General features: G+C 43.0%; 2 protein-coding genes across 17 annotated transcripts in view; both read right to left on the reverse strand.

Annotated features, from left to right (window-relative positions):
- LOC119028345 (epidermal growth factor receptor substrate 15-like 1) overlaps window positions 1-3,729 on the reverse strand; it is an 81,963-nt gene extending 78,234 nt beyond the window's left edge. For 5 of the 14 annotated variants that reach the window (XR_005077688.1, XM_037114214.1, XM_037114208.1 and 2 more), the window contains exons 1-3: window positions 3,240-3,727; window positions 2,294-2,335; window positions 2,109-2,198 (exon numbers count right to left, since the gene is read on the reverse strand). Coding sequence is in view for 13 of the 14 variants with exons in the window: in XM_037114214.1 (XP_036970109.1) it covers window positions 2,109-2,198; window positions 2,294-2,335; window positions 3,240-3,266 (159 nt within the window). In the remaining variant the exon portion in view is untranslated. Of the gene's footprint in view, window positions 1-2,108; window positions 2,199-2,293; window positions 2,336-3,239 lie in introns of all 14 variants that reach the window. The other 9 variants (XM_037114216.1, XM_037114221.1, XM_037114220.1 and 6 more) reach the window with 5 other exon arrangements.
- Window positions 3,730-3,956: 227 nt separating this feature from the next.
- Window positions 3,957-26,786, reverse strand: rad23ab (RAD23 homolog A, nucleotide excision repair protein b). 3 transcript variants are annotated; one of them, XM_037115009.1, is made up of 10 exons: window positions 26,536-26,786; window positions 24,619-24,700; window positions 22,686-22,765; window positions 16,869-17,296; window positions 15,086-15,132; window positions 9,179-9,306; window positions 9,001-9,094; window positions 7,783-7,964; window positions 7,182-7,328; window positions 3,957-6,312 (listed from the first exon to the last, which is right to left on the reverse strand). In XM_037115009.1, the coding sequence occupies exons 1-10, from the start codon at window positions 26,602-26,604 to the stop codon at window positions 6,199-6,201; spliced, it is 1,371 nt and encodes a 456-aa protein (XP_036970904.1). In that variant the 5' UTR covers window positions 26,605-26,786; the 3' UTR covers window positions 3,957-6,198. The 3 variants fall into 3 exon arrangements, with proteins under 3 accessions (XP_036970904.1, XP_036970903.1, XP_036970905.1); XM_037115008.1 differs by having other exon boundaries at window positions 7,783-7,967; window positions 26,536-26,778; XM_037115010.1 differs by lacking the exon at window positions 22,686-22,765 and having other exon boundaries at window positions 7,783-7,967; window positions 26,536-26,780.
- Window positions 26,787-27,630: the final 844 nt, after the last annotated feature.

Raw genomic sequence — 27,630 nt, forward strand, 5'->3', positions numbered from 1 at the left:
CAAATTAACACCACTTTTTTAAAATAAGGTCTATGGATATGGACTCAGGACACAGTTAGCCTCAGTTCTAATTTGTGTTCCTACTTGCTAGACGAGGTGAACTTGACTACAGTAGAGTCCAGTTGGCTTGGCTAGCCCGAAACATACACTTGATGTAGAATAAAAGCATGATCTGGCTTTGGTTTTCACAAGTAATTACATCCAAACAGCCCAGGGTCATTCTACACACACAACCAACTTTAACTATCTGCTCTTGAACTGCAAATATAGCATTACTCATTGTAGATTGTCAGAAAAATTGTATTCTGACCAATCAAAAGTTCTGTTTAATTCAACACAAAGAACTTCTACATCTCAAGCGGCGCAATCAAAATAGAAAATGCGGAACATCACACATACACACACACATCGCTAAGACACTGATTAGAAGTACCCCCTCTAAACCAAAAACTTCACTGCACATGAGAATGCATTCAATCATATTAAATGAAGAAGAATTGATAAAATTGATCCACTTTGAAGGATATATGCAAATAATATAAACATTTCATATCATATTCCAAGGAAATAAACTAATCCTTCTTGGGAAATATGGTCACAATATCATATAAATTGTGTTTTCAGCTCCAGAACTACATTTAGCATGATGTGTGCCACATATTAACTTGTAGATGTGATAGAATCACAATAACTTCACACAGAAACAAAACTAGTGGAGATATGCTCCTTCATTCAGTAAACAATGATGTGTTATAATAATTTGATTACCTTAACTGTTCTGCAAACATTTGAACAGACATTGCAAATGATTCTTAGGGTTTATCTGATGTTTAGAACAAATTCAAATCCAGTCCCGTGAAGGTACTGGATTATAGGAAGATACTTTCCCTACATTAACGCAGCCATTTCTGTCATAAACTATGTGCTTCAGTGATAGAGGCCAAATGTTAACAAAGTAAAAGTAAGGGAGTTTACTGGCCTCCACATTTGTATGTGGTACTGTTAGCATGGCAGCATAACTGCCCTTATGTGATGTCAGTGAGTCAGTAGAGAAGGTCAGAGAAGAATTTCACCAGTCTTTTTAAACCCACTCTCTCTGCTTCTAGCAACTCAATGTCTGAAATAATGAGCACCTCCACTAACACAGGACTGGGCTGTATTACCATTTCAGAGACATATCAATAAATTTCCAAACAGGATATAGAATAACACATGATGTTTCCATCCATGTAGCTTGATGTTGCTTTTCATAACCCTTTCCTTATGTAAAGCCATGCTGTCTTCTCTTACACTCCATGCAAATCTAGCCCCACCCAGCACTGCTACACTATTTTAATTGGTCTATTAATGAGTGTTCTCAGGGCTGTACAGTGTGGCATAGGCCTGTATGGCCTGACTTTACCACAGTAGCACCCATGCTATAAATTTTTGTGCCACCTGTGTGTGATAGAGTTTGTTCTTCCTTGTGTCAGGTGAAGGTTTGCGAGCATCTGTGTGTGAGAGGTGAATAACAACGTAGCTTCTCTACATGGCAGTTGTAGCCATTAATGTGATGTTTAGACAGCACAAAGATGCAGCAACACGTCAGACATTAAATGTCTGTGGTGTTTCTGCATCTACGTGTTGAACTGATTTCATTCATGCGACATCAGAGACAAGACTGCAGAGTTGGTGATTATTCTCTGTGGGTTTGTGAATGCAACACCTTTCAGTTAACACAAAATTACTGTATACTGTTCTAATTAAAAAATGATACAGCTTTAAAATCCTGCTTGCTGATCCTATGCATGTGAGGTCTTCAAACACATCAAGGTGAATTTTATAAAATAGGCACACCGTACTTGTGGTATAAGTTTAATAATAGTGAGCAGATAAGCAGGTCTAACTGCTATTTTCACTTTTTACTGTCCTGAGCACTGCACAGGGCACAGGTTACTCTGTAGAGCAAATTTTAACAATGCTGAGAGCAGACAGCATACAATGTAATGACTGGCAAATGAGACAAGAGAGATCCACAAGCAGCGGTCACACACACAACAAACACACCTCTCCACTTCTGTGTGATGTATCACTGACACCACAGTCACCACAACTTGGCCTCTACCAACCTTTCCCAGTGTGATGTCAGGGAGTCCAGACTTTTTTAAAAACAGAGCAGCTTCTGTTGGTCCAACTCTCCCTGTATTCCCAGGATCCACCTTGGAGCAAACACATATATATTTATGTATTAACATCTTTCATAATAAACTCTCTCTTTGCAAAGTATATCAGTTATATCATCTCATCATCTTACCTGTCTGTACAAGTTCTCATATACAGGATTCCCACTTGACAGCTGCAGCAGAGAGAGAACATTATTGCACTAGTGATGAAACCCATGCACTCCTCTCTGAAGTGAGCTTCATCCAGCTGCATGCACTGACGACATGGAAGCTGTCCAGTCAAATGTTCACCTCTAACTTAAAATAACTTCTCTCCATGAATTCAACCAGCTGAAATGAGCGCTGTGTGAACAGTACTGCTCAGACTACAATACTGATTACGAGGTTTTGGTGAGAGCAGCCGAGTCCTGCTCTGCACAATCAATAACAAATGTATCATAAAGCAGCTGCATTGCCACATCGTATGGCTGTTGCGCAGGCGCAGCTACCGTGGCTGTGTATCAACCTTAACACTAACTTGGCACCTGTGGACACTAAGGCTCGCTCATTAGCCGGCGCACATCAGCATCATTAATCAAAGCTTAGCCCTAGTTTGCTGAGGTTAGATTACCGTGTAGCCTGCCTTCTGCCGAGCATGTTAGCCCCAACTTCACACTAACGCTACTTGGCATCCAGGCTAGGCTAGCACACATTTGCTAGTTCAAAGGCTGACCATTATCACAGTTTCTGATGCTGTGATACATATACGTGCCAGGCCATCTTGTCCCCCCTCACGATGTTAACAGAAAAAAACGTGGTAACTCCAAATGTATGATTGAGTCAACAGCATGTTATATCGTATGTAAATATCCACACGGCTAGCTAAAGTCAGCTGAGGCTAACAAGCCCGCTACCTAACGGTACCGCAACAGGCCTTATCCGGCTATCCCACTGCCTCATTTCCAGATGCTTATTAAAGCAAGCTCATAAACAGTTTGAAGTCAAATTAAAATACATGGTGATGACCGGGACAAACTGTTTGTCAATTACTATCACTGGCTTAAGCTGAAGTAGAGAAGTAAATAGCTGCATCTTTACCTGGGTCAGAGATGTGAGAGCTGCCATCTTCCCTGTTGCTGCGGAAACGCACCCACCCACCGGGTCGACCCGCCCGCCGCCGCCGCCGCCAACACTCCCCTTAGCGGACAATCCGGGTCCTCACACCCGTTAACACAAACTCCATTTAAGTTGGGCTCATTGTTTTGTTAACTATATTGTCTGCAAAGCACTGCATTTCTACAAGATTTTGAACCTTTATTTTACAGTTCGGGCTCTTTATAATGTACAGTCCATGCTTGGACTCTTTGGTTGGTATGAGGAGCAGAGCAAAGCCTAGCTGCCCCCAAAGAAGAGGAGCAGCAGGAACAAGAAAGAACACATCAACTAAAGACGGCTTGTGACGTACTCAGTGCCCACATGACGTCACTGTGAAGCTGTGCGATGCTCGGAGGCATGCTGCTTACACACTACTGCACTCCTTCACTGCTCGTCTATATCACAGGTCTGAACTGAGCTAATGAGTGTACCTGTCAGTGGAAATGTGAGGGTTGTTGCTGTTCATATTGTGCATATACAATGTCTGAGCCTATTTCTATTTCTTACCTTTGTCATTATATTATTTAATTCTTACTGTTATTTTTGTTGTTTATTGTAATATTACTGTCCTTTGGCTGCTGTGACAGAGAAATGTTCCCATGCAGGCAAATAAAGGAATTCTGATTCTGTTACACCTTTGCATCCATGATGAAACAGTTCCACTTTGTAAAAGCCATTTATTTTGAACAATGTTGAAACAGATTTTACACAACTATTCAGCAAACTCTCAACTGGTGTCTTTAAGGTGGTAAGTATTTTTTTATAAACCCATAAGAAAACAAAAAAAATGACAAATTGGGTAAAACAACAGACCAAGTGAGAACAGAGCACCACCACACTGGTGCCTTCATCACTCCTCACCCACTGCTATGCTGTAAATAACTCTGGAACAATCTCATGCAACCAAGAACCCCTCACAGCCCAAGAGCAGCATTGTCATAGTAAAGTGCTTTTTCCCCAAAGGTTTGTATACCCCATATACGATATAATACAAAACACATCCAGTCATTTCCAGTTCAAACACACCAAAGAAAACCGGAACAGCAAAGCACATGCTGAAAGCTCCAAAAAGTGTGTGCGTGTTTGTCTGTGTGTGTCATATACATACATACATACATACATACATACATACATACATACATACATACATACATACATACATACATACATACATACATACACACACACACACATATATATATATATATATATATATACACATATATACACATATATACACATACATATACATATATATACATATACATACATATACACACACATATACATACACACTCATATATGGTTTTCAATCAGTAACTGATCAATAATTGAAACTCATGATCATCTGAGAACAACGACTTGTGAAAGACGTGAAACACTATATTGTACTATAACACCATTTGTAAAATGAAACACGTTCAAGTCTTAACAACCAATAAGGCATGAAAGAGCTTTTAGATGCATAGAATACAGACGAGAGACAAACTGAACAGAAACAGATTGTATGAAAAGTAGGAACTGGACAACGTTGGATCAGTGAGGACCCATGACCTTTCTTTAAAATACAAAGTCAAATACCGAGTTAACACGGTATGTCATGTTGCACCTCATCATCAACCTTCATTATTCATCCATCTGCAAGAGAAGAAAACAAACTGTCCACAGAAAAAGACCACAGTGACCAGTGCAGAATCTGGGAGTCCCCTCTTTTCCCACAAAATACAATATCATAACATGCATAATCTTGATAACAAGCAATGATAATATACTGTGAATATACAACTAATTCACTGTATGATCAAAACAAAGTTCAACACATTGTGACTTCTGGTTGCAGAAATTAACCACCCACTTCAAGCAGATAGGTTTGACTAAAGTGTCAGTGTCTATAGTTTTTGGAAGCCCATTTCTGCAAAGAAAAACAAAGGAGAAAAACAAGGGATAAAAAGAATGTAAATACTGATTTACTGAACATAATATCACAAACTTAAAATTTCAACTAAAACATCAAATAATGAGATACTGAAACAACATTTTGCAATAATAAGCAAAGTTACAATTTTGAAAATCTTAACATTCACTTGCTGTCTTACAAGTCAAATTTTGTCTGTTATTTTCCCCATATTTTAACACTGAGTATTTGACATTGTTGTCATTCCTAGCATTCATCTAATTTTCGTTTTTCTGGCTGACTCTCAAATACTTCTGCAGCTATTGAGTCACCATGCACATTTCATTTTCCATGGACAAAACTATCAATGAAAGATCGAAACAGCACCGGAGGAATCCAGTTGAGCTATTTGTACTCATAGGGTTAGAGATATTCATAGTGTTCAAGTTGTTTTTTTTCCATGTTAAAAGAAGCAGAATAAATTAAATGATCAGACCTGCATTTTAACATAAAGCAATGCTAGCTCTCAAACAGTGAAGTCAACAGTTTGCATCACATTTAAATCCAACGTATTGAAAATGTGTTTTTGTTCTGTATATATTCACTACAGATACACTGTGAGGTGAATCTACACTGTACACGTACAGAAGTCTAACATATGTTGGAAAGGCAGCCTGTGCTGGCCTGAAGGTGATGCAGACTGTCGGTATTTTTTCTGCCATGACTTCTCTCAGCACATCACTCAGCACAAGCGGCAGCAGTTATGATGTAGCAGCATTGAGGCGCGGCTCAGTGTGAGCTCCTATGATGATCAACACAGCAGAATGTAAAGTAGGCAGCACAAACGGCATGTCTTCATCATAATCACCACTGTCAGACCAAAGTCACATGGCATGAAAACAAATGTCCACTTCCTCTTGTCTCCTTGTTCGCCCCTGGTGGACCGTGGAGAGCGCCATCATCCACTCTGCGGCCCTGCTGAACGGTGATGTCTCAGCTCATGTTTGGCTACTCATCATCCCACGTTTGCTGTAGTAAGAAGTTAGCAGCCAGATTCTCATTCTTCTCACAGGCAAAGTAAGCCTGGATGACTAAGCCTTCAGGGAAACCCAGCGCTTTCAACTAGAACACAACACACACAAATGTATGTTATATACACACCTGGACAGCAGTCTGAGAGACAGGTAATGGGATAAAGGGAAGGAAAAAGAAATACGGCACATTTTTAAAGGTTGACCCCATGCAAAGGCGCTGCTTGAGGTGCTAGATCAGCATCTGTACATTACTCCATGGCCATGGCCTTACTGAGTAAGGCATTGAACACACTGTTTACACTGATTTTACCATTTACATGCAATTTATGAAAGAACATCAAATTTTACAAATAAACTCAACAGTAACCAATATAGGCTACTTCTTTGTCACCGTGGAGAAAGTCCTCAGACTCCCTTAACAAATGTCTCAGTTTAGTGAGTTGCTGAGTTAGGAGACACTTCCCAAACTCTGTGAAACTCTGTCTCTGACTAATTCTTCATTATTTGGATCTTCTAGTATATTGAGCCAATTTTCTAACTAACTTCCTGTCTTTGTGTAGAACATGGGAGTCTGTCCCACTGATGAGTGCTCCCTCTCTCTCCCAAGCTGTGAGTCTGCTTCACAACATTTATTTTTCCAATTGATGGTTTTTATGATGCCTCATTTTAGGAGGTGTTGAGTACAGCCCATTTGAACCATGTCTAAGATTGTGTCATTATGGATAAATAAGCAGACTTAAGGCATGATTTGGATGGGCAGAGAGCAACATCTTTGTGCTCAGATGGTTTAGTGAAAAGAACATTAAACCTTCTACTACAGCTTTCTATACTTTAACTGATTATTAAGTAAACAGCATGTAAGTCAAATTTTACCATCTTTTGATCATAGTGCAAGTTTTGCAGTTACCCAGACTACAAGACACTGAATGAGACTCAATACAAACAGTGGTGACTGACCCTCTCAATAGCCTCCTTCTCCTGTGGGGTAACCTGGATGTAGTTGGTGGGTGGTGACCCCTGGGCCTCGGCCCCTTCCCCTCCAGTATCTCCAACTCGTGGCTCATTCAGCATCTGCACAAAGCGCTCCTGGTGCTGCGTGATTTGCTTTAAGTAATACAAACAACAATATGAATACTTCCATACATGTAACATACTGGTTCCCATTCCCCAGCAAAATGGCATGGTTAACATGACTGTGTATTTGCTCAGCCTTGTGGCACTACTACATCATTCACAGTTGCAAAGTATGTTTGAAAGGTATAATCAGTGGTTACGTATTTGCATTAAATCGCTATATTATGTAGAATATCACATTCTTGTGTAGTGCTGATGCTTTCAAAACAGCATTCTTCAGTGAATTCAAATTTCTTCCTCTTCTACAGGGTGGGATTCCATGTCTAAGGGGGATGAGATACTCTTCTTGTACATTTTTATCACATTGTGTTGAGTAGTATTAAAAAGTTTGTGTGGTGGCAAATGGGTTGTATGCTATATTGATGAAGAACTTTAATCCCTTACAGAAACCCATGCTAGTGTGATGAGCATGCTGGTGTCATACCTGCAGCAGCTGTGGGTTGTCTCTTCCTAGCTGCTGTAGCAGAGCTGGGAGGAGGGATGGGTTCTGCTGGATGATCTGTCTCATCTGCTGGAACTGAGGCTGGTTCCTCAGGAACTCCAGAGGGTTCCCTGTAGAGACAGAGCCTCCACCAGCAGAGGGAGGCTGGCTGCCAGACACTGGACCTGCTGGGGAGGGGGACAGGACAGGCTGCTAACTGTTGCTGCTGTTCAGTGTGTTCGAGTATGTTTTGAGGGTGATGGTTTTTAGAAAGAATGGAAGGTCTGTTGCAAATAGTTCAGTGAGTTTAACCTCACCTGAAAAATCAGCTAAAGCCACATAAAATCCACTATTGCCGTGTATCTGTCCTGCTCACCTACAAGGAAGTGTCTAACACATTCAGCTTTTTCCATACCCATGTGCTAGCTCAGTTTGTTTCGGATTGATTTGGCATGCCAACCCAGTGTGACAGGGATTTTCATTTCCATGACAACAGGGCGACCTGCTGAAAGTTGTGTCTTAAGTAATGACACACTTGTCTAGTGTCGTGGTAGGCAGAGTGGCTGTAAAAGTCTTCCTCCCTGCAGTATTATTATTATTGCTAACAAAGCTCTGCTAAATTGGTTCTTAACAGGTTTCCTCTGTATTTAATCATTTTAAAGCTTTTGTTGTGAAGCAACATTACAGGATATGTTAAGTTACTGCTGGGAAAAACACATGACTTAACACGGTGGAACAAAACACAGAAGATAGCTAAGAGTACAAACAGGGACCCAGGAGAGAAACTGAATTTCAAACCAGAGTTTCAGTGAGAAGCTATAAAATGACAGAGCTGAATACACAGACAGTTTTAAGAGCATATTTCTCTTTGGTATCCTGCACAGACATGAGCTATCATGATCTTGTCGAGGGGGAGACTGGTGTCTGACACAAGGTGGCCATGGTCGCTAGACATCACTGCAGCTCCCATTGAGGCAAGTCAGGAAAATCCAGCGAGGACAGATCTCCAACGTGGCTCAGCATGAGTTGCTTAAAATGGTAACGCAAATCAGCACCACACATTTTGATTCAGTGCGGCCAAAAAAGCCCCTTTAGTTCCTGTGGTGGAAAAGCAGTTCCTAAAAAGTATTCCAGTGGTGGAAATGAACATCAAAACCTGAAATTTCAGACCAGTAAGTGAAAACCGCACATATTAGCACAAATATATGTATAGGCTCTTACTGTTTGAGGCTGTTGGGGGCTGCCGTGGTTGTTGTGCAGTAGTGTGTCCAACAGGCTCCTGAGGTGGAAGATCACTGGCCTCTGCAGGAATACCCTGCAATTCAGGAACAGTTAGCAGCCATGTAAAATACAGTGGCATAGGGATAACATACAGCACAGGGGCTTGTTAGATCCTCACCATGAGTAGATATTCCACTGCTCGGTCTGGGTTGTTATAACTGGCTCTGAGTGCAGCAACAACCTGCTCCCGGTCATAACCCATTGACACAATCTCTGACACCAGATTCTCATAGGCTGGACCTGTCACTGTAGAGACAACAGGAGAGGGAGAACAAAGACAGACAAGGTTAATGGAGGCTTGATAACATGTGGAGGTTGTCTATGAATGTTTATAGCATCATCACTACATGTCTTAGATATTTCACAGAGGACCTGTTCTGACTAGATATAAATATCCGTCCTGAGTGATACGATCACAAGTTAAAAGCCCGAAGCCCGTCAATTCACACCTTACATTCTAATTCGTCTCCACATCCTGTCTGAGTGACCACCTGTGATCAGATTTCAGTTCCTGCTCTATATGCAAATACACCGGTCCACCAGTGGGACAGACAGACACCATGTTCCTACACAAAGACAGGAAAAAGTTCATGTAGAACATTTGCTGAATACACAAGAAGGTCCAAATAATGAAGAATTAGTCAGAGACAGAGTTTCACAGAGTTTATAAAGTGTCTCCTGACTCAATAACTCACTAAACTGAGACATTTGTTAAGGGAGTCTGGGGACTTTCTCCACAGGGACAAAGAAGTAGCCTATATTGGTTACTGTTGAGTGTATTTTTAAAATTTGGCACATCTTTCATAAATTGAGTGTAATAGTGAAATCAGTGAAAACAGTAGCCCCATTCATACTGCCCTTTCAATGCAGGAATCATGCACTGATATGCCCCGCTGTCTGTGTGAAAGTAACAGGTATGGAGAGGGGGGATAGTTTCACTCCAGCTCAGGGGTGTGTCGGTCTGATGGTGTTCACAGTCTGACAGCTAAACAGAGCCTTCACTCATCAAATAAAAAAGAAATGTCCTACACCTCAACCCACAAAGCAACATTACAGGACCAAACAACAGTAACAGTAGTAAGTGGTAGTGTCTTTGGCAAGTTACGTTAGGAAAAAGTACCGCTGTATTACAAGGAAAAGCCTCTGTCCTCCTGTCTGCCACCATGTCGGTCATCCTGACTCTTCATCACATTTCCACCTGAAAATCAGTGTCTGTCCCTGGCAGCATAGTCAGGTGCTGTTGAATGGCGGTGATTATGTGACGCAATCCAGAGCATAAAACTTTAATTAAATGTTTTAGTCTCCATTCACTATTGTGTTGTTGTAGTAACTGTCTCTGACTACTTGAATTGAAAAAGATCTCCGCAACGGTCAGCCCTCCCAACCGAGACTTCAGTGAACTTTACCCCAGAAAACAGCCTCCCTCCACACAACTGGTCAAAGGTGCGCTCACCTTTGCTCACGCAGCGAAACGCCGGAGGAGAGGGAAACGGGCCGGTGCACTCGTGCGTCTTCGCACAGCGTTACCGGGAATATTTCTCTCTAACGTGCGATCACTGCCCAACAAAACGGAGGAACTGCAACTGCTGTTGGGCAAAAACAGGGACTTTCATACATCTGCGGTTTTGTGCTTCACGGAGACGTGGCTGTGCGGACTAATTCCGGACTCTGCGCTGCAGCTGGCAGGCTTCAATCTCTACCGCGCGGACAGAGACACGGCACTCTCCGGCAAAACTAAAGGCGGAGGAATCTATTTTTACATCAACGGTGGCTGGTGCAACAACATAACAGTGATCCAGCAGCACTGTTCTCCTGACCTGGAATCTTTTATCATCAACTGCAAGCCGTTTTATTCACCCCGTGAGTTCGCTTCATTCATTCTGGTCGGTGTTTACATCCCGCCGCAGGCCAACGTGCAGGACGCACAGCGCATGCTCGCCGACCAGATACTGTGTGTGGAGCGGACCAACCCAGACTCTTTGGTTATTGTCTCTGGAGACTTTAACAAAGGCAACCTCACAAACGATCTCCCTAAATACAGACAGTTTGTTAAATGCCCGACCAGAGAGGGGAAAATTCTGGATCACTGTTACACCACAGTCAGGGATGCTTATCACGCCGTCCCCCGTGCTGCACTGGGTCACTCTGACCACGTCATGCTCCACCTGATTCCTGTCTACAGGCAGAAACTAAAGCTCTGCAAACCTGTAGTGAGGACTTCAAAGACGTGGACCAGTGAAGCTGTGGAGGATCTCCAGGCGTGTTTGGACTCTACTGACTGGGATGTGTTCAGGACTGCTATCAACAGTCTGGATGAGTACACAGAGGCTGTGACTTCATACATCAGCTTCTGTGAAGACTGCTGTGTTCCAACACGGACCTGGGTGAGTTACAACAATGACAAACCCTGGTTCACAGCCAAACTCAGACAGCTAAGGCTTGCTAAGGAAGAGGCCTTCAGGAGTGGGGACAAAGACAGATTCAAAGAGGCGAAGTACAAGTTTAGCAAGGCGGTGAAAGAGGCTAAACGACAGTACTCTGAGAAGCTCCAACACCAGTTCTCAGCTAACGACTCTGCGTCTGTCTGGAAAGGGCTCAGGCAGATCACCAACTACAAGCCTAATGCCCCCCACTCCATTAACGACCGACGCCTAGCCAACGACCTGAACGAGTTCTACTGCCGCTTTGAAAGACAAAGGGACAGTCCTGACACCATCCCCCACGACACCTCCCAACAGCTCCAGCTCCAACTCCAGTCACCTCCACCAATGCCCACCTTAAAGGGCTCCCCCTCCCCACCCTCCTCAGTGACGACTCTTTCCATCCATGAGAGGGACGTCAACAAACTCTTCAAGAGACAGAACCCCCGGAAAGCTGCTGGACTGGATTCGGTCTCCCCATCCTCCCTGAAGCACTGTGCTGATCAGCTGTCCCCAGTGTTCACAGACATTTTTAACACCTCACTGGAGACCTGTCACGTGCCAGCCTGCTTCAAGACCTCAACCATCATCCCTGTCCCCAAGAAGCCAAGGACCACCGGACTTAACGACTTCAGACCCGTCGCCCTGACCTCTGTGGTCATGAAGTCCTTTGAGCGCCTTGTGCTCTCTCACCTCAAGGACATCACCGACCCTCTCCTGGACCCCCTGCAGTTTGCCTACAGAGCCAACAGGTCTGTAGACGATGCTGTCAACCTGGCCCTCCACTATATCCTCCAGCACCTGGACTCTACAGGAACCTACGCCAGGATCCTGTTTGTGGATTTCAGCTCTGCTTTCAACACCATCATCCCAGTTCTGCTACAGGAGAAGCTCTCCCAGCTGAACGTGCCTGACTCCACCTGCAGGTGGATTACTGACTTCCTGTCTGACAGGAAACAGTGTGTAAAGCTGGGAAAACACATCTCCGATGCACAGACTATCAGTACCGGATCCCCCCAGGGCTGTGTTCTTTCTCCTCTGCTCTTCTCCCTGTACACCAACAGCTGCACCTCCAGTCACCAGTCCGTCAAGCTCCTGAAGTTTGCGGACGACACCACCCTCATCGGACTCATCTCTGATGGTGACGAGTCTGCCTACAGGTGGGAGGTTGACCACCTGGTGACCTGGTGCAACCAGAACAGCCTAGAGCTCAATGCTCTAAAGACAGTGGAGTTGGTTGTGGACTACAGGAAGAACTCAGCCTCACCTGCCCCCATCACCCTCTGTGACTCCACTATTGACACTGTGGAGTCTTTCCGCTTCCTGGGAACAATCATCTCCCAGGACCTCAAGTGGGAGCTGAACATTAGCTCCCTCATCAAGAAAGCACAGCAGAGGATGTACTTCCTGCGGCAGCTGCAGAAATTCAGTCTGCCGAAGACAATGATGGTGCACTTCTACACAGCCATCATTGAGTCCATCCTCACCTCCTCCATCACCATCTGGTACGCTGCTGCCACCGCCAAGGACAAGGGCAGGCTGCAGCGTGTCATTCGGTCAGCAGAGAAGGTGATTGGCTGCAACCTCCCATCTCTTCAGGACCTGTACACCTCCAGGACCCTGAGGCGTGCAGGAAAGATTGTTGCTGATCCCTCCCATCCCGGTCACAAACTCTTTGAGACACTCCCCTCTGGCAGGAGGCTGCGGTCCATCAGGACCAAAACCTCACGCCACAAGAACAGTTTCTTCCCGTCTGCTGTCAGCCTTATCAACAAGGCCTGAATCCCCCCTGACACTCCTCACACTCCACCTCTACCACTGACTCTACTGTCGCACTGACAGCACCATAACTCTATGCGTTACATTAACGCTCACCTTGAACATCCTGTTCATTTGCACATTTTCATTTGCACATCATTCTTGTAATTGTTCACTGCCAGCTGGTCTGCTCTTTTATCCTTTTACCCAAAAAACAGATTGTGTATATATATTTATATTGTATAGTCATATTTTCTACTTTTTAAAATAGTTTATATTGTTAATTTGTTATATTTTCTATTATTTAAATAGTTTATATTGTTAATTTGTTATATTTTCACTTATTAGTTATTTGATGCATGCACCAATATCACCACAACAAATTCCTCGTATGTGTAACATCGTACTTGGCAATAAAGCTTTTTCTGATTCTGATTCTGATTCTGAAGTGACAGAGTCAGACAGTGTCCTGTTTACCTGTTTTTATTTAATTATATAATCTAGAGAGGAAAAAATAACTTTGTCTCTTTTCAGGGTGTTTGGTGAGTCAGGATCTCAATCCCAACAATTATAACTGCATCCATATGATTATAAAGAGTTAGTGGGTATATGTTTAGATTAACAGGTGGAAATGCATAGAAAAACACATGTCAATGTCATGATGTGTTATGTCACAACTCTTTTGTATCTGCAGCGCCGGCTTGCTGTTTGAATTGATGCACTGGAGCAACTTTCACAAACAGATGGTGGGGTAAAGGCGAGACTTCATTGTGGTGATAATGCAGAGTCTCTGTGTGCAAAGGGCTAGTGTGTTCAAACAGCTGCTAAATGTTGGCAGGTAAGACTTTAGCACTTCAGGCACAGAAGCAGACAGGCTGGTACAGCCATTTATTGCTGAATTTACAAGACAGCTCCAATGATTTAGAATTTGTTGTAGCTGTTTGTAAGTTTAATTTGAATTTGTCCTCACTAAACAATTCTCAGTCTGGCGATATTGTAATGACCAATTTAATGGTTAAAGGTTAGGCTTAACCCACTCTGGTGCTGGTGTTAGTTATACCTAACACAGCATCAGCTATCAGACATAGTTTGGATGTGCTGAGAACGCTGCAAACAGCAACACCAGAGGCCAAGCAGTCAGTCAGTTCTGAACAGGCACTGTACTAGTTACCTACTAGGACCCACTGCTACATGTAGTACTATGTGCTTATAAACAAACTTCAGTGCACTCCTTACTGCCAACTAGTCTAACAGCTTCTGAAACCCTTCTATGATCGGATTTTTAAGATGCATGTATACACCTTAGTCTGTCTAAAATCGGACCCGATTGGATTTCTCATAGTCGGGTTAATGCACCTAGATTATTCGATAGATACTCTTACTCTTGCATGTATACGCTGCATAAGATTGGATCGGATTTTTGCGTTCTGCGCAGGCTCAAGTTTTTTTTCCCGGGGCCATGAGCCGGAAGTAGAAGGACAGCGACAGTGGTGGTGGTAGCTTTCCTCTGAAATAACTGGAAGCAAGAGCACCATTGTGCATCTAGTTTGTGTAATTATCACACACAACAGACAGAGTTGTTGGAGAGAGATCAGTGTGACACAGTGAGGCAGAGTGGCAGCAGACTGTAATCCATTGTGACCAGTCAAAATAGGTAGTAGGGCTTTATCTGGATGGGCAACAACCACTCACTCCTTCGCTTGTGTACAATGTCTGTGTGTTCTGGTATGCCTGTTGCATTGTTTGCATCAAAATAAATCAACTAGGGACAGAGGAGTCAAGGGAATAGCATGTGTACCCAGCACATTGGTATTTTTTTTATTTATGATGAAGGGAAGATGTATTACCCAGTATTGATGCTGCTTCTTCAAGGAGACCCAGTTCATCAACAAGGCTTTGAGAGAAGAGAAGAAACACATGAGTCAATACACAGTCCAAATCCCAACAACTGCAGTGATCACCTAGAGAAACAGGACATCAAGTCTACTGTACCTCTGCCAAGCTGTACTATGCACAGTGGTGTTTTGAGCTAAGTCTAATATCAGAATGCTAACATGGTCACTGTGACAATGCCAACAACCACTGATGACAGAGCTGAAGGAAATGTAAAGGGATCAGCAAAGTTATCAAAACTCATCCTGAGCTTTAAGCTGTAGTCTGTAACTATTTTTTTTGTGTTATATCTGCTAAAACTGTCATTATGTGCTGACAGTAGAATAACATATAGGTCAGCTGTGTAAAAATCCACTATCTGTGGCTCCACCCAGTGGCTGTAAAGTCATTTGCAAGAATCCACTGCTCCTGGCTCATCACAAGCAATCAGAGCCATGGGGAGTGTCTGAGAAGTGTCAGTCACTCTCGTGCATATACTGCTGGCAGTCCCCCTCCCTCACGCAACCCGCACTGGGTAGTGCCCCTCACCCGCACAGTGCCTGCTCTTACCTGGTCATATAGGTTCATGCCCAAACTGTAAAACAATGGCTGAGAACAGACAACAACAACAGAGCTGAAAAATGCCCCACCATTGCCCACGTCAAAGAGGAGAAATAAGAAGACTGACAAAGAAAAGCAGTGTATAAAGAAAGAATTGGACCGAGCCAGAGGGAAAACCAGGATAAATATCAAAGCACCATTTCAGAGGTGGAGGGGGCTGTGGGATTTTTAAGGACTCAAGAGTGATGCAGAGTTAGCAGCCTTTCTGCTGAACAAGTAAGGACTCCTGCTTGATATGTTTCATTCTATCTTTTAACCACATGACTATGATGGCAGTGGTTGCAGTATACTCACAAAAGTGCATGTGGCCATACGACGTTGCAGTCAAGCTATGTAGCTTGTTAGCTTGTTTGCTAACTCTGTTGTTTATCTTTGTCTTTATGGCTACTGGTTAGCAAAAGTGTCTTTCAAGTGACCGGGCAGTTATGACGTTGTGTTATTAGTTTGTGTTCAGGACGCTCTGAAAGTGGTTGAATTGGTTTAGAGAAATAATGTTACTCATGCTTCAGAAAGGCAGCATGGCAAAAATGTTGCACTGGGTAATGATTAGCTGGTAACCCAGTCTACCGCGATGTGAGAAATATTGTTTGTTACTCGGGATATGTACAGTGATCAGCATGAGGCACTTGTCATTGTAATTTAGTTGTATTGATCAGAAATAGAACAATCAGGGTTTACGTTGTTGTTGTCATTTTGAGTGCGCCAAAGGTTATCTGGCGTCCTCTGTTACCATGGTTACAAGCCTGCTCGTGCACGGCAGGCTCCTCTGTGGAGAGGGGCTTTGAAGGCAGGGCTGCAGCACAGCAGAGAGGAAGAAGGAGGGCCCTGAGAGCTGGTGCATTCAAATATTCTGGCTAAGTCCACTTTTTTCTCAAAACTCCAGTCTGCAGCTTTAATGGACCATTAATATAAATACCTGTTGACACATTTCAGTCTTGACCAATGTGTTGGACCAGCCAGCAAACAGACCAACATCCATCCTTACAGCCATGCCACCTTCTTGCTATGAGGGCAAAAGTCTCATTATTGAAATAAGTTACACTGTTTCATGACCAAGCTGCAGAGGCATGCTTACAGGAGAGATGCATATTTTAACTCCTACTTTGTCCTTTTAAAGACACACAGTAAGTGTCCAACCTGGCAGCAGAGGAGTGGACTGGTGCAGTGGAAGATGGCTGACTCTCTGGGTCTTCCCTTGGCTTCTCTTGTGGCTGGGCAGCGGGGGTGGGGCAGTCTGCAGGGGCAGAGGCCGGCGCCGTCTGACCAGCTTCAAGAACAAGAGCCGGGGCGGAGGCTGGAATGGTAGCTGGAGCTGAGGCTGGAGCTGAGTCTGGGACTGTGCCTAAATCCCGAACTGCTGTTGCTTCAACAGAAGCAGATTGGCTGTTTTCTGGGGCTGGGGGCGGGAACTCAGAGGAAGGCACTGACTGTGGGGCAGGTGTGGGTTCAGACACTGTATGTGTCGGTGTGGAGGGCACTTGTGTTGGGCCTGGGGCTGAATGTGGAGCCGGAGCTGGCTGGGGAGTCGGCTGAGAGGCGGCTTGTGGAGAAGGGACTGCTTTAGGCTAGAAAGACAAATTAATTAAATGGGTTAGAATTGGCTGCACTGTGCAGCCCAACATGTAAATTCAGTACATGTGGGTTTCTTCAGCAGTAATTCCATCAGTACACTGCTGTCACAGTCACAGGTTAGTCACTTTGCCTGAGCTGGAAAGTTGAGATATGGATATATGATAATAGTGCTGCAGCCATCACAGAAAATTAAGATTAAGATTGGTTTTATTTATCCCACAAGGGGAAATGTACTTGTTACAACAGCTTGAGATGCAACCGTACAGGAATATGCATAAGAAAAATATGCAGAGTTAAATAGAAAATAAATAGAAAAATAAAAAATATTTACAAAAAACAAACAAGTGAGTGGAAAGTGATTTATCAGGTAGTACTTTAGTTGAATAGTCTGATGGCTGTGGGGATGAATGATCTGTGGTAGCGCTCCTTCTTACACAGTGGGTCTAAGATTCTGCAACTGAAAGAGCTGCTCAAGGCTTCCACAGTCTGGTGCAGGGGGTGAGAGGTATTGTCTATGATGGACATCAGCTTGGCTAACATCATCCTCTTACCCATCACCTCTATGGAGTCCAGTGGACAGTCCAAGACAGAGCTGGCCCTCCTAACCAGTTTGTTAAGTTTCTTCCTGTCCCTATCCGAGCTGCTACCTACCCAGCAGACCAGCGCATAAAGGAGCACTGATGCCACCACAGTGTCATAAAATGTTTGAAGTAATGTCCACTACAACCCAATGGACCTCAGTCTTCTCAGCAGATGAAGGTGACTTTAGCCTTTTTTGTACAGGGCATCTATGTTGTCAGTCCAGTCCATTGTTAAGTTGAACACCCAGGAATTTGTATTTTGCCACCATCTCTATGTCCAAACACTGGATGTGCACTGGTCTAATTTGTAGTGTCTTCCTCTGGAAGTTGATAACCATCTCCTTCGTTTTACTGGTGTTTATATGCAGGTGGTCGTATTCACACCAGTTAACAACACATCCAAAACTGGCTGTTTCATCGGCGAACTTCTGAGGTGACAGCTCACGGTGTTGTGTGTGAAGTCCGATGTGAGTGAGTGTGAAAAGGAAGGGAGAGAGCACCCTGTACTGCAGGACCTGTGGCTTTCCTCGCCTTGATCTTTCTCATTTCCATTCTCACCCAGTCAGCTTCAAGGAGAGGGGGTGATGGAGGTATTGTGTGGTGGAAGGCTGGGAGGCTCCGGGGATGGAGTGAAGACATGTGAGAGGGGTGTCAATGAAGAAGACATGTTGAGACTAGGGATGGGTATGAAAAAAAATCTTCATTTGAATGAATGGATATTGATTTGGATAATCTGGAGATCAATATATACATTTTCCTGCATCTGTCATGTCACTAAAAATACCCTGAGACTGTTTTGGTGTTATTTACATCCAAGCTGCTTCTTTTCTCTGCAGGCTATCTGTGCTTGAGTTCCCGACGTTCACCAAAGGGACAGGGGATCTACTAATTTCTGTATTTTTTGTTTCCTCGTCCCTGACAGAATATACAAATCATGGTGGAGGAGGGCTCTACTGATGTGTTCCTTCAGTCCATTTTCATGACTTGTACAGCTCATTATAAATGATCAAATGCACAATCAAACTTTCTCTCCTTCACTGTTTGCGAAGGCACTGCTCTAACCACATGCCTTCATTACATTTCACCTTGACGTTATACACCAATCAGCCACAACATTAAAACCACTGACAGTGAATAACATTGATCATCTCATCACAGTACAATGTTCTGTGGGGAAACCTTGGTTGCTGGCATTCATGTGAACACCACTTGACACGAACTAGCCATCCAAACACTGTTGTGGACCAAGTACACCCCCTCATCACAACAACACTACCTGATGGCAGTGGCCCCCCAGCAGGACAATGTCCTCTGACACCCTGCAAACACTGCTCAGGAACAGCTTGAGGAACGCAATAAAGGGCCCAAGGTGTTGACTGGGCCTCCAAATTCCCTAGATCCCAATCTGATGGAGCATGTGTAAGACGTACTGGAGCAGGTCTGATCCATGGAGGTCCCACCCCCAAACATTCAGGACTCAGAGGATCCACTATGAAATGCCCTGGTGTCAGACACCACAGGACTTCCTCAGAGGTGTGAAGTCCATGTCTTGACAGGTCAAAGCTGTTTTGGCTGCACAAGGGGAGCCATCACAATATTGGGCAGGTGGTCATAATATTATTGTTGTGGAATTTCGACTCACTTGACCATTCAGAGGAGATGAAGAAGACTCAGAGACACTAATGGCTTATGTTGATATAGTTTATAAAACAAGATCTTGGAGGAGCAACATAACATCCTAACGAGCCTTCTCAAGTGTCCAAATTATATCTTACAGCTTCAGGAGGCAGTGCTTCCATACATGTTTATCTGTTTAATTACATGGAGCAAGGGGGGTGATGCACAATCTCTTCCCTCTAGCCAGAAGACTGAGAGGTAAAACAGGTCAGAGGCACTAAGTCTGCTAACACAGATATATCAAAGGCCAGTTAGCTTAGCCTTGGCTTGGTTCATCAGACATCTATTCTGTAGACATATCTACAGTAGCTTTGAGCACCTAGGTTGCAGAGACTATGAGAAGACTGCTCGCAGAGCAATCGTCACTATCCTTATCCAGACTTTAACACCTGCACAAGACACGTATGTTTGGAGACATCATGTCCTGGAAAGATCTTATTACTTCCCCAACAGTTATGCCTGATCAGTGTAAATGTCACATTCTGCCACCTTGGGAACTGCACTGAAATAAATGTATAAAGTTGTCATAAAATCTGTCCTGCGTGTATGACAGAGATGTTAAATATGCAGACTATGATAAATGGACAGATAGAGCAAGGTGAGGGGGTGAGAAAAGAAGCTGAGGAGATACAAACTGAGAAGTGAGAAGAGGGGAGGGACTTCATTCAAGTGAGTGTTTGCTATTTGCAATGTAGGTGATATCAAGCAAGAATTACAAGCTGTCACTTTAAAATTTCCAGAAGCCAATAAGAAGCAGGCTCAGTTGGTATCACAGAGATAAAACCTTAATGTCAACATAGTCAAATTACCCATTGATGAAATAAAACCATTAAATGTGATATTACAACATTACACAATATAAAATCTTTCAATTTTTTACATATATATCAACACTCACAAACGTAAGTTCCAAGAAAGTCTACAGACAAAATAAACAGTAAAAAATAATAACAATGTGTGTTTTTCAGCTCTGAAGCTATACTTAAAATCTGTTGCACCAAGTAACCTCTGGATGTGACAGAGCTACATAATACTACACAGAACAGAGAGTTGGTTGCATTAAGGTGAAAACTAACGGAGACTTTTTTTTCCTCTTCGTTCTAGTAAAAAATGACTTCCAGTTATTATTAAGATTTATGTAACCATTTAGCAACAACTGTTTAAATGAGTGAATGTTACCAAGTTTTACTACAGGCTCTCTTGGATGTTGAGGAAAAATTTCAACCCAATTTAGTACAGGGTTAGTAATCAATTGCTGAGGTTAGGAATCATATAATGCTGAATGCTGAAATTTAGAGAGCAAAACTTTAGAAATTCATGACTTAAAAAGTCTATAGTATTATACAAGGTCCAGTGAATTTAATAACGGTTTCAACATGATCTTTTAAATAACAAAACAAAACAACAACAAAAAAAACAACACATGACATGACATGAACTGGGAGCTGGCATCAGGGGTAGAAGGGTAGGAAGAAGGAAAGGGGACCCTGGCCCACATCAGTTTTTGGGAGTGGATCTCTGTAACCCAGTTTCCAACTTCCCGGTACATTTAAAGTCAAGTTGAGACCTAAGATCAACAACAAGACCATTGTGATGATCATTATAGATGATCCTGTCGGCTCGTCTCAACTTGACTCAAGCATCTGAGTGTCTCCTGCAAGTCAAGTCAGTCAGCGGCAGGTTTTAGAAGGTAACCAGCCAATCAATGCCTCATAGCCAAGTCAGCTGGTTATGTCAGTTACAACCTGTCAATTGGTCAAAATGACAGTTTTGGACCGTGAGAATAGGATCACTAGTCTGCACTATTCAATGATACTGATGTTGTCAGTCAGAGTACAAAGACAGGATAAAACACAGAAGCTTAAAAAAATGCACAGGGATAACATCTCAATGTTGAATTATATATATAAAGAACCATACACATTTATATTAGCTAAATAAAGAATAAATAAATTAGATAAATAAAATACAACTGACAACATGTGATGGTGGCTGGCTGATGACTGAAGCTGCCATTTTGAGGCACCAAATCCTCATCTGGCCCAGGGTCCCAAAATGTGCTGTCAACGGCGTCTGCAGCCAACAGGAGAGACGCTCCGTGGTGCACAGAGATTTTATAACTGAACTATGAGCAGAACGTACACTATACTTTCTCTGACTGTGTGGAAATCTGACGTTTTCACATCACAGGTGATGAAGAAAGGTACTGAAAAAACAGTCTGAGGCTGCAGGTAAAACATACTGATGTATCTGTTAAATTCCTGAGCTGGGTACAGCCCTGTCACATCATCATCCTGATACACTTGTCTACACAATTCAAATGAACTAAACAATGGTTTATTTTACCATTTCAACACAACGCATCTCCTGAACAGTGAAACGTCATCTGTCATCTTTGTCATGAGAGAATACAGGATCTATCAGAGTGAATTTTCTTGACAGTGATCAGTGACAGTTAGTTTATTCACCAATAACACATTTGTAGCTTTGATTGTTGAAAACTGTGGGTCAAGGTTTGGTCTTGTTGCACAAAGTATCACAAGTTTCACTTTACACTTATACAGAGTTATTGTTCGAAATGCATCATCATCACGGATCAAATATGGTGCTTCCCGTGGGGCACTGGATAGTGAGTTCACTGGATCCTTTCAGATTTTAATGTGTCAGAGACGCAGGACATGTAGCTAACATCACTGCTATTAATTTTGATATTTCTGATTCTTTTTTATATAGCATAGATTAGATAGATAGAAAACTGATTATTATTTCCCATGTGGTGTGGCAACATTCATAACTACGCTGCTTTGAGAACACAGACTGCTTTTTCATTCACTAATTATTTCTACTTTCATTTATGTAGCAGTTGTTAAGCTAATGTCATAGAAACTCCACAAGAGTTTCCAATTAAAAGCCTCGCAGGACAGTGGCTGGAGGGTTTTGATGTAAAACATCAATGGAGGAAGTGGTGTGTACCACGAATGAAAGCTCAATAGAAACCAGAGACAGAAAAGTACAAGCTAGTGGAAATGATTTGTAAATGAACACAGCCTTTCAGTTCGGAGCAGCAGAGTGATGGGTAGGACAGAAGTATGTATAAAATGTAACAATCTGACGTGACACTAACCTTGGTAACCATGACAACCACAAAGTTTTTCTCGTCAATTTTGTACTCCTTCAGTGGGGTATCATCATTTAAGATTTTGCCTGAAACATTCAAGCAGAAACAACAAATAAGACAGAGATTAATGACAGATTTATGAAAAAAAAGTATAATGTGGGCTGGAAGCTGGAGAATGCTAGTTCACATCCTAGGCTTTACCAAGGTTCCCTTGAGCAAGGCACCAACCCCTAACACTGCTCATTGGACATGGTAGCATGTGTGGCCCCTTCACTTATCTCCTCTACACTGCATGTGTGTGTGTGTCTGTGCACGCCTGTGTGTAATGTGAGTGGAAAAAAGAATTTGGGAATAACATAGTATATAAAGTAAGTAAGTAAGTAAATAAATAAATAAATATAAAAAAATTACCATCCACTGGGACAGTGTCAAACATATAGACAGAGGGAACACAGTTATTAATCCTCCATAGGCATTTCTATTTCTGTGATTTTAAACACTTTCTTCTATGAAAATATTGTTTAAGGACTTGTTTCTATCAATGATTACAGCTTATGCTTAAGTGCTGCTTTGGATGGTATAGACATGTGGTGGCTGTAGCTTAGGGGTATAGCCAGCATCCTAGCTGGGCAAGATACTGAACCCCAAACTACTCCTGATGTACTGGTCAGCACCTTGCATGGCAGCCACCCCCATCAGTCTATGAATTAGCAAAGTAAGTTGCTTTGGACAAAAACCTAAATATAATTGTAAATGTCTAAATGCTCCTTGCTGGTGTCCCTCAGGGCTCAGTATTAGGGCAGCTTCTGTTTTAACTATACACTAGATCACAAGGCTATGCAATCACATCACATGGATTCTCTTAACACTGTTATGCAGACAACTCTCAACTGTTCCTCTCTTTCCCCCCATCCTCCTCCAACACCCACACTGCAACACGCATCTCAGAATGTTTGGCAGACATCTCCGCTTGAATAGCTGCACATCACCTCAAACTCAACCTTAGTAAAACTGACCTCCTTTTGATCTTGGGGAAAGACTGCCCTCGCATGGACCTTTCAGTCACTGTCAAGGATGTCACGGCTTTGTTGACTGTGAGGAACCTGGGCATAATCCTCGGTGACGGACTGTCCTGTGCCCCCAACATCACGGTTGTGGCCCAATCCTGCAGATTTGCCCTATCCTGCAGATTTGCCCTCTTCAACATCCACAGGATCCGGTCTTTCCTCACAAAGGATGCAACCCAACTCCTGGTCCAAATGCTGGTCATCTCCTTTTATGGACTACTGCAACTCCCTCTTGGTTGGACTCCCAGCCTCTGCGACTAAACTACTGCAGCATATCAAGAATGCTGCTGCGTGCCTTGTTTACAATCTACCCAAATTCTCCCACAGTCGCAACTCTTCTCAGTTTTGGCACCTCAGTGGTAGAACGAACTCTTGACCAATGTCAGAACAGCAGAATCACTCCCCATCTTCCGCAAAAAACCCAATACCCAATGAAAACTTACTTGATCAGACCTCCACCCACATAGCGTAACTCCATCCCTAAGCCCCCAAATGACAAAGGTACTTATTGTAAGTCGCCTTGGACAAAGGCATCTGCTCAATGCCTTAAATGTAAATGTAAATGTAGACGTGACTCACCTTCCCTTCCATGAAAATGGAGGTGTTGAAGTGACACCACCTAAAACCAGACCCTGGACTAATACTAACCTCCAATCACTATGAAATTTTCATTTTGAAGGCATTCTTCCTGCTGATTCAGTGAGTATTCTCACAGTGGCCTTGGTACTTTATAACATGAGGTGTTCTGAGATTAGATAATAACTGAAGTGAGGGTCAAGAGTTGATGGTTGTTTTCCAGTCCATCCTGTCCAGATGGACCATGATACAGAGTGAATAGGGTGCGACTCTGTCATAGTCAGCATCTGGCTCACCTGCATAGATGAGTTTCTGTCCCGCAGCAGGAAACGCATCTTTTCCTCTGTCCTCCTCTATTTTCTCCTTCAGGGCTTTCACCTGAAAAACATCAACACATGAAACATTTGATTCACTGGGAAGTTACTGAAACTGAAAGGACACCAAATGTTAGCCCATTAGCCTTTTTAACACAGCGACGCTGCATTATCTCTGGAGCAGTGGTTCACCAGTTCTCCGCTGATGGTGATTCACACAGAGCAAAGCAGCTCCGCCTTAAAGACGATCTGCTGTGTAATTCACACAGAAAGCCGGCGCTGCAGTTTCTAAAGTGGCGTGATGGTCATGGTTATGACGTTGGTGTGTTTTCAAGGTGTTTCCCAGGTGTCTCCCCTGTCAATCTAAACCCGTGGATAGTTTATAATCATATGGATGCTGTTATAATGGGCAGTGATTGAGATCCTTACTCACCAAACATCCTGGAAAGTGAAAAAGTTATGTATTTTGCGCAAAATAAACAGGACCTGTCTGACTCACCCGTAGGGGGGAGGCTGTTTTCTAGGGGAAAGTTCCCTGAAGGTCTCAGTCCAGAGGGCTGACCATCGGGTTTCATCACAAACACTCAGCGAGTTAAAGTTTTTTGCCGGTGACAGACACCATTTTTCAGGCAGAAATGTGACGAAGAGTCAGTAGGACAGACAGGAGGAGAGACACTTCTCCACCTACAGCTGCAGATTTTTTTTTCCTCATATAAGTTGCTAAAGACAGTTACAGTTACTATGTTACTTTTGTTTGGTCATGTAAATTTGCTTTGTGGGAAATTTCTCTTTATTATATTGAGTCAGTTATCAGTCTGTATGATCAACACGCCCCTGCCATGCCACTGGCTTACCTGTTCACACTGGTTTGGCTGACCAACAATACCCCGTGTCACTGAAAATTACACAGGCTCAGCACGAGACCACACCAAATTTACTAAATAACTAATGAATGTGATCATAACATGTTAGTAGTTTCCCGTGCAACTGAGAATGGATCCCAGAAAACACAGAACTCATTCATGCTGTGTGCTCATGTTTTACATGATGTTCTATCTGGTAAAATTCAACTGTACTGCCACAGCCTACAGTAAGTTTCAGTGGCAGTACAACTAGGCAGCTAGTTTACTATCAGAGCAATGCAGACTGATGTCAGGAACACAATAAATGAGCTGTGACATAAAGGAGGGATGTGAGTGGGGGTTCCTCTTGCCGTACAGTAACATTGGAGGAGTTTATCTCCTCCAATGTTACTGTACGGCAAGAGGACGCTTTGTTCTTTTCTCTATCAAACACTCTTTCATTTTCTCCATCCAGTTTACCCATTATCACATTAACAGGTGGAGGTTTGAAATATTGCATCGTCATTCTGCCGACACAAGTCAAACACTTCAAGCTGAAGTCAGTATAAACACCATTTCCGGCTGGTGTTTTCAAATTTAACAGGCCGTAATGGAATACACACTCATGTCCTTTAACGGTCTGACATTTACAATGAAGAAAAGTCAAAACAACCGCCGGAATACAGATTTTGTATAATTACCGGGTACATTAGTAAATGCAAACATAACTTTGGTGAAAGCATTCATTTCACGTGTGATATTAAGAAAGCTTATAATCTACTTCAGGATGGGACGCTTTTACATTGAAGGGAAACTTCCGGTCTCACACGCATTAACTATAGCTGCGTTCACGTTACCTCACATGAACTCACTGTGGGATCCTGCTAACTTGTCTGACCGCATATCTATTTTTTCAAATAAGACAAATAACTCGCCTGTCCCTCACCAATGTGAGCTGCCATGTCGGAACATTAGCTAACTGTCCCAGCTGCTTCAGTCAGTGTGCCAACCCTCCCGGCCTGACCGTGTTAACTTCAGCGCCGTTTACCTCACTCACCGTCAATTCTGCTTCTATTTCTATTTGAAAGGTCTGCTGTTGGAGGGTCTTCAGTGTTATCGTCAGCATCTTTCAACGCGCTGTCAGAGGGAGCTTGGGTCCGGGTTCACTGTTTTCACGGTAATTTCCCGACTGAAGCCGCTCTTTCTCGCACAGTGTCTGTTTACGTGGGTCTGAATGTGTGTGTGACTCAGCTGTCTCAGTGCTGCGGAGCGGGCTGGGCGGCGGCGCCATCTACTGCTGGAGGCTGGCTACTTCATGGTGCCGCTCTCCCGACCATGTCAACATGACTGCTGACCAGGTCAAGGCCAGTGGTTCTCAAACTAGGCCCAAATTTGAACCGTAGCAAATTAATAAAAGCAGAAAAACAGATGTATTAAAGCAGTAATGCTCCTCTAGCATTTAGAAATGTATCAGAAACCAACAAAAGTAAAATTGGTTATCTGAGAGGGAAGAGTCACTACCACAGACTGTAGAAATATTCAACCTGTGATCAGGGCATCAAAGTAGACACCATGTGAAGGAATCACGAATATTTGTCCATTAAAGGGCTAGTCCAGCAATTAAGAATTGGACATTATTGCATTCTGGGGTTTTTTCCAACTTCTTAGGAATCAGTGTTGTATGAGCTGTCAGGGATATACTGATATTTATTCCCTTGTATAGGTCCAGTAGGTTCAAAGAACACCAGAGTCTGTTTTGCACTGACTCCCAATTTTACTACCTTTACAGTACAAGCAAATATGCAGATAATTTATTGACGAAATCATTTGACATATTTATAACACTAAAAAACACAGGTTTCTATGTTGTCCATAATTCAACCAATAGTTGAGTCCTTCAATCAGAAAGCATCACTATAACATCATCAGTATCATTTCGAAGCTCCTCCAGAGCCACAAATAAAAAACACACACACAAATACCTATCCTCACCTTGGAATATGGCACAATCATAGACATGTGCCAAGTGGCAAAGCCAAGAATATAAGACGCTCTGGTGGACAGCACAGCATAAAGTGCCTAAGGGCTTCTTCTTTCTGCATCTGCATTGAGAATGGATGGATTCACCCTTTTATCATCTACATATATTTGT

Source organism: Acanthopagrus latus, chromosome 11, assembly GCF_904848185.1.
Source record: "Acanthopagrus latus isolate v.2019 chromosome 11, fAcaLat1.1, whole genome shotgun sequence".
Lineage (NCBI taxonomy): Eukaryota > Metazoa > Chordata > Actinopteri > Spariformes > Sparidae > Acanthopagrus > Acanthopagrus latus.

Excerpts from the sequence above, each read along its gene's own strand:
- rad23ab (XM_037115008.1), bottom strand. The coding sequence starts at position 26,604 with ATGCTGACGATAACACTGAAGACCCTCCAACAGCAGACCTTTCAAATA. Across the intron at positions 24,701-26,535 it reads AAATAGAAGCAGAATTGACG|GTGAAAGCCCTGAAGGAGAA; the intron begins GTGAGTGAGGTA and ends GATGTTTTTCAG. Across the intron at positions 9,095-9,178 it reads CAGTGGAATATCTACTCATG|GGTATTCCTGCAGAGGCCAG; the intron begins GTGAGGATCTAA and ends CCTGAATTGCAG.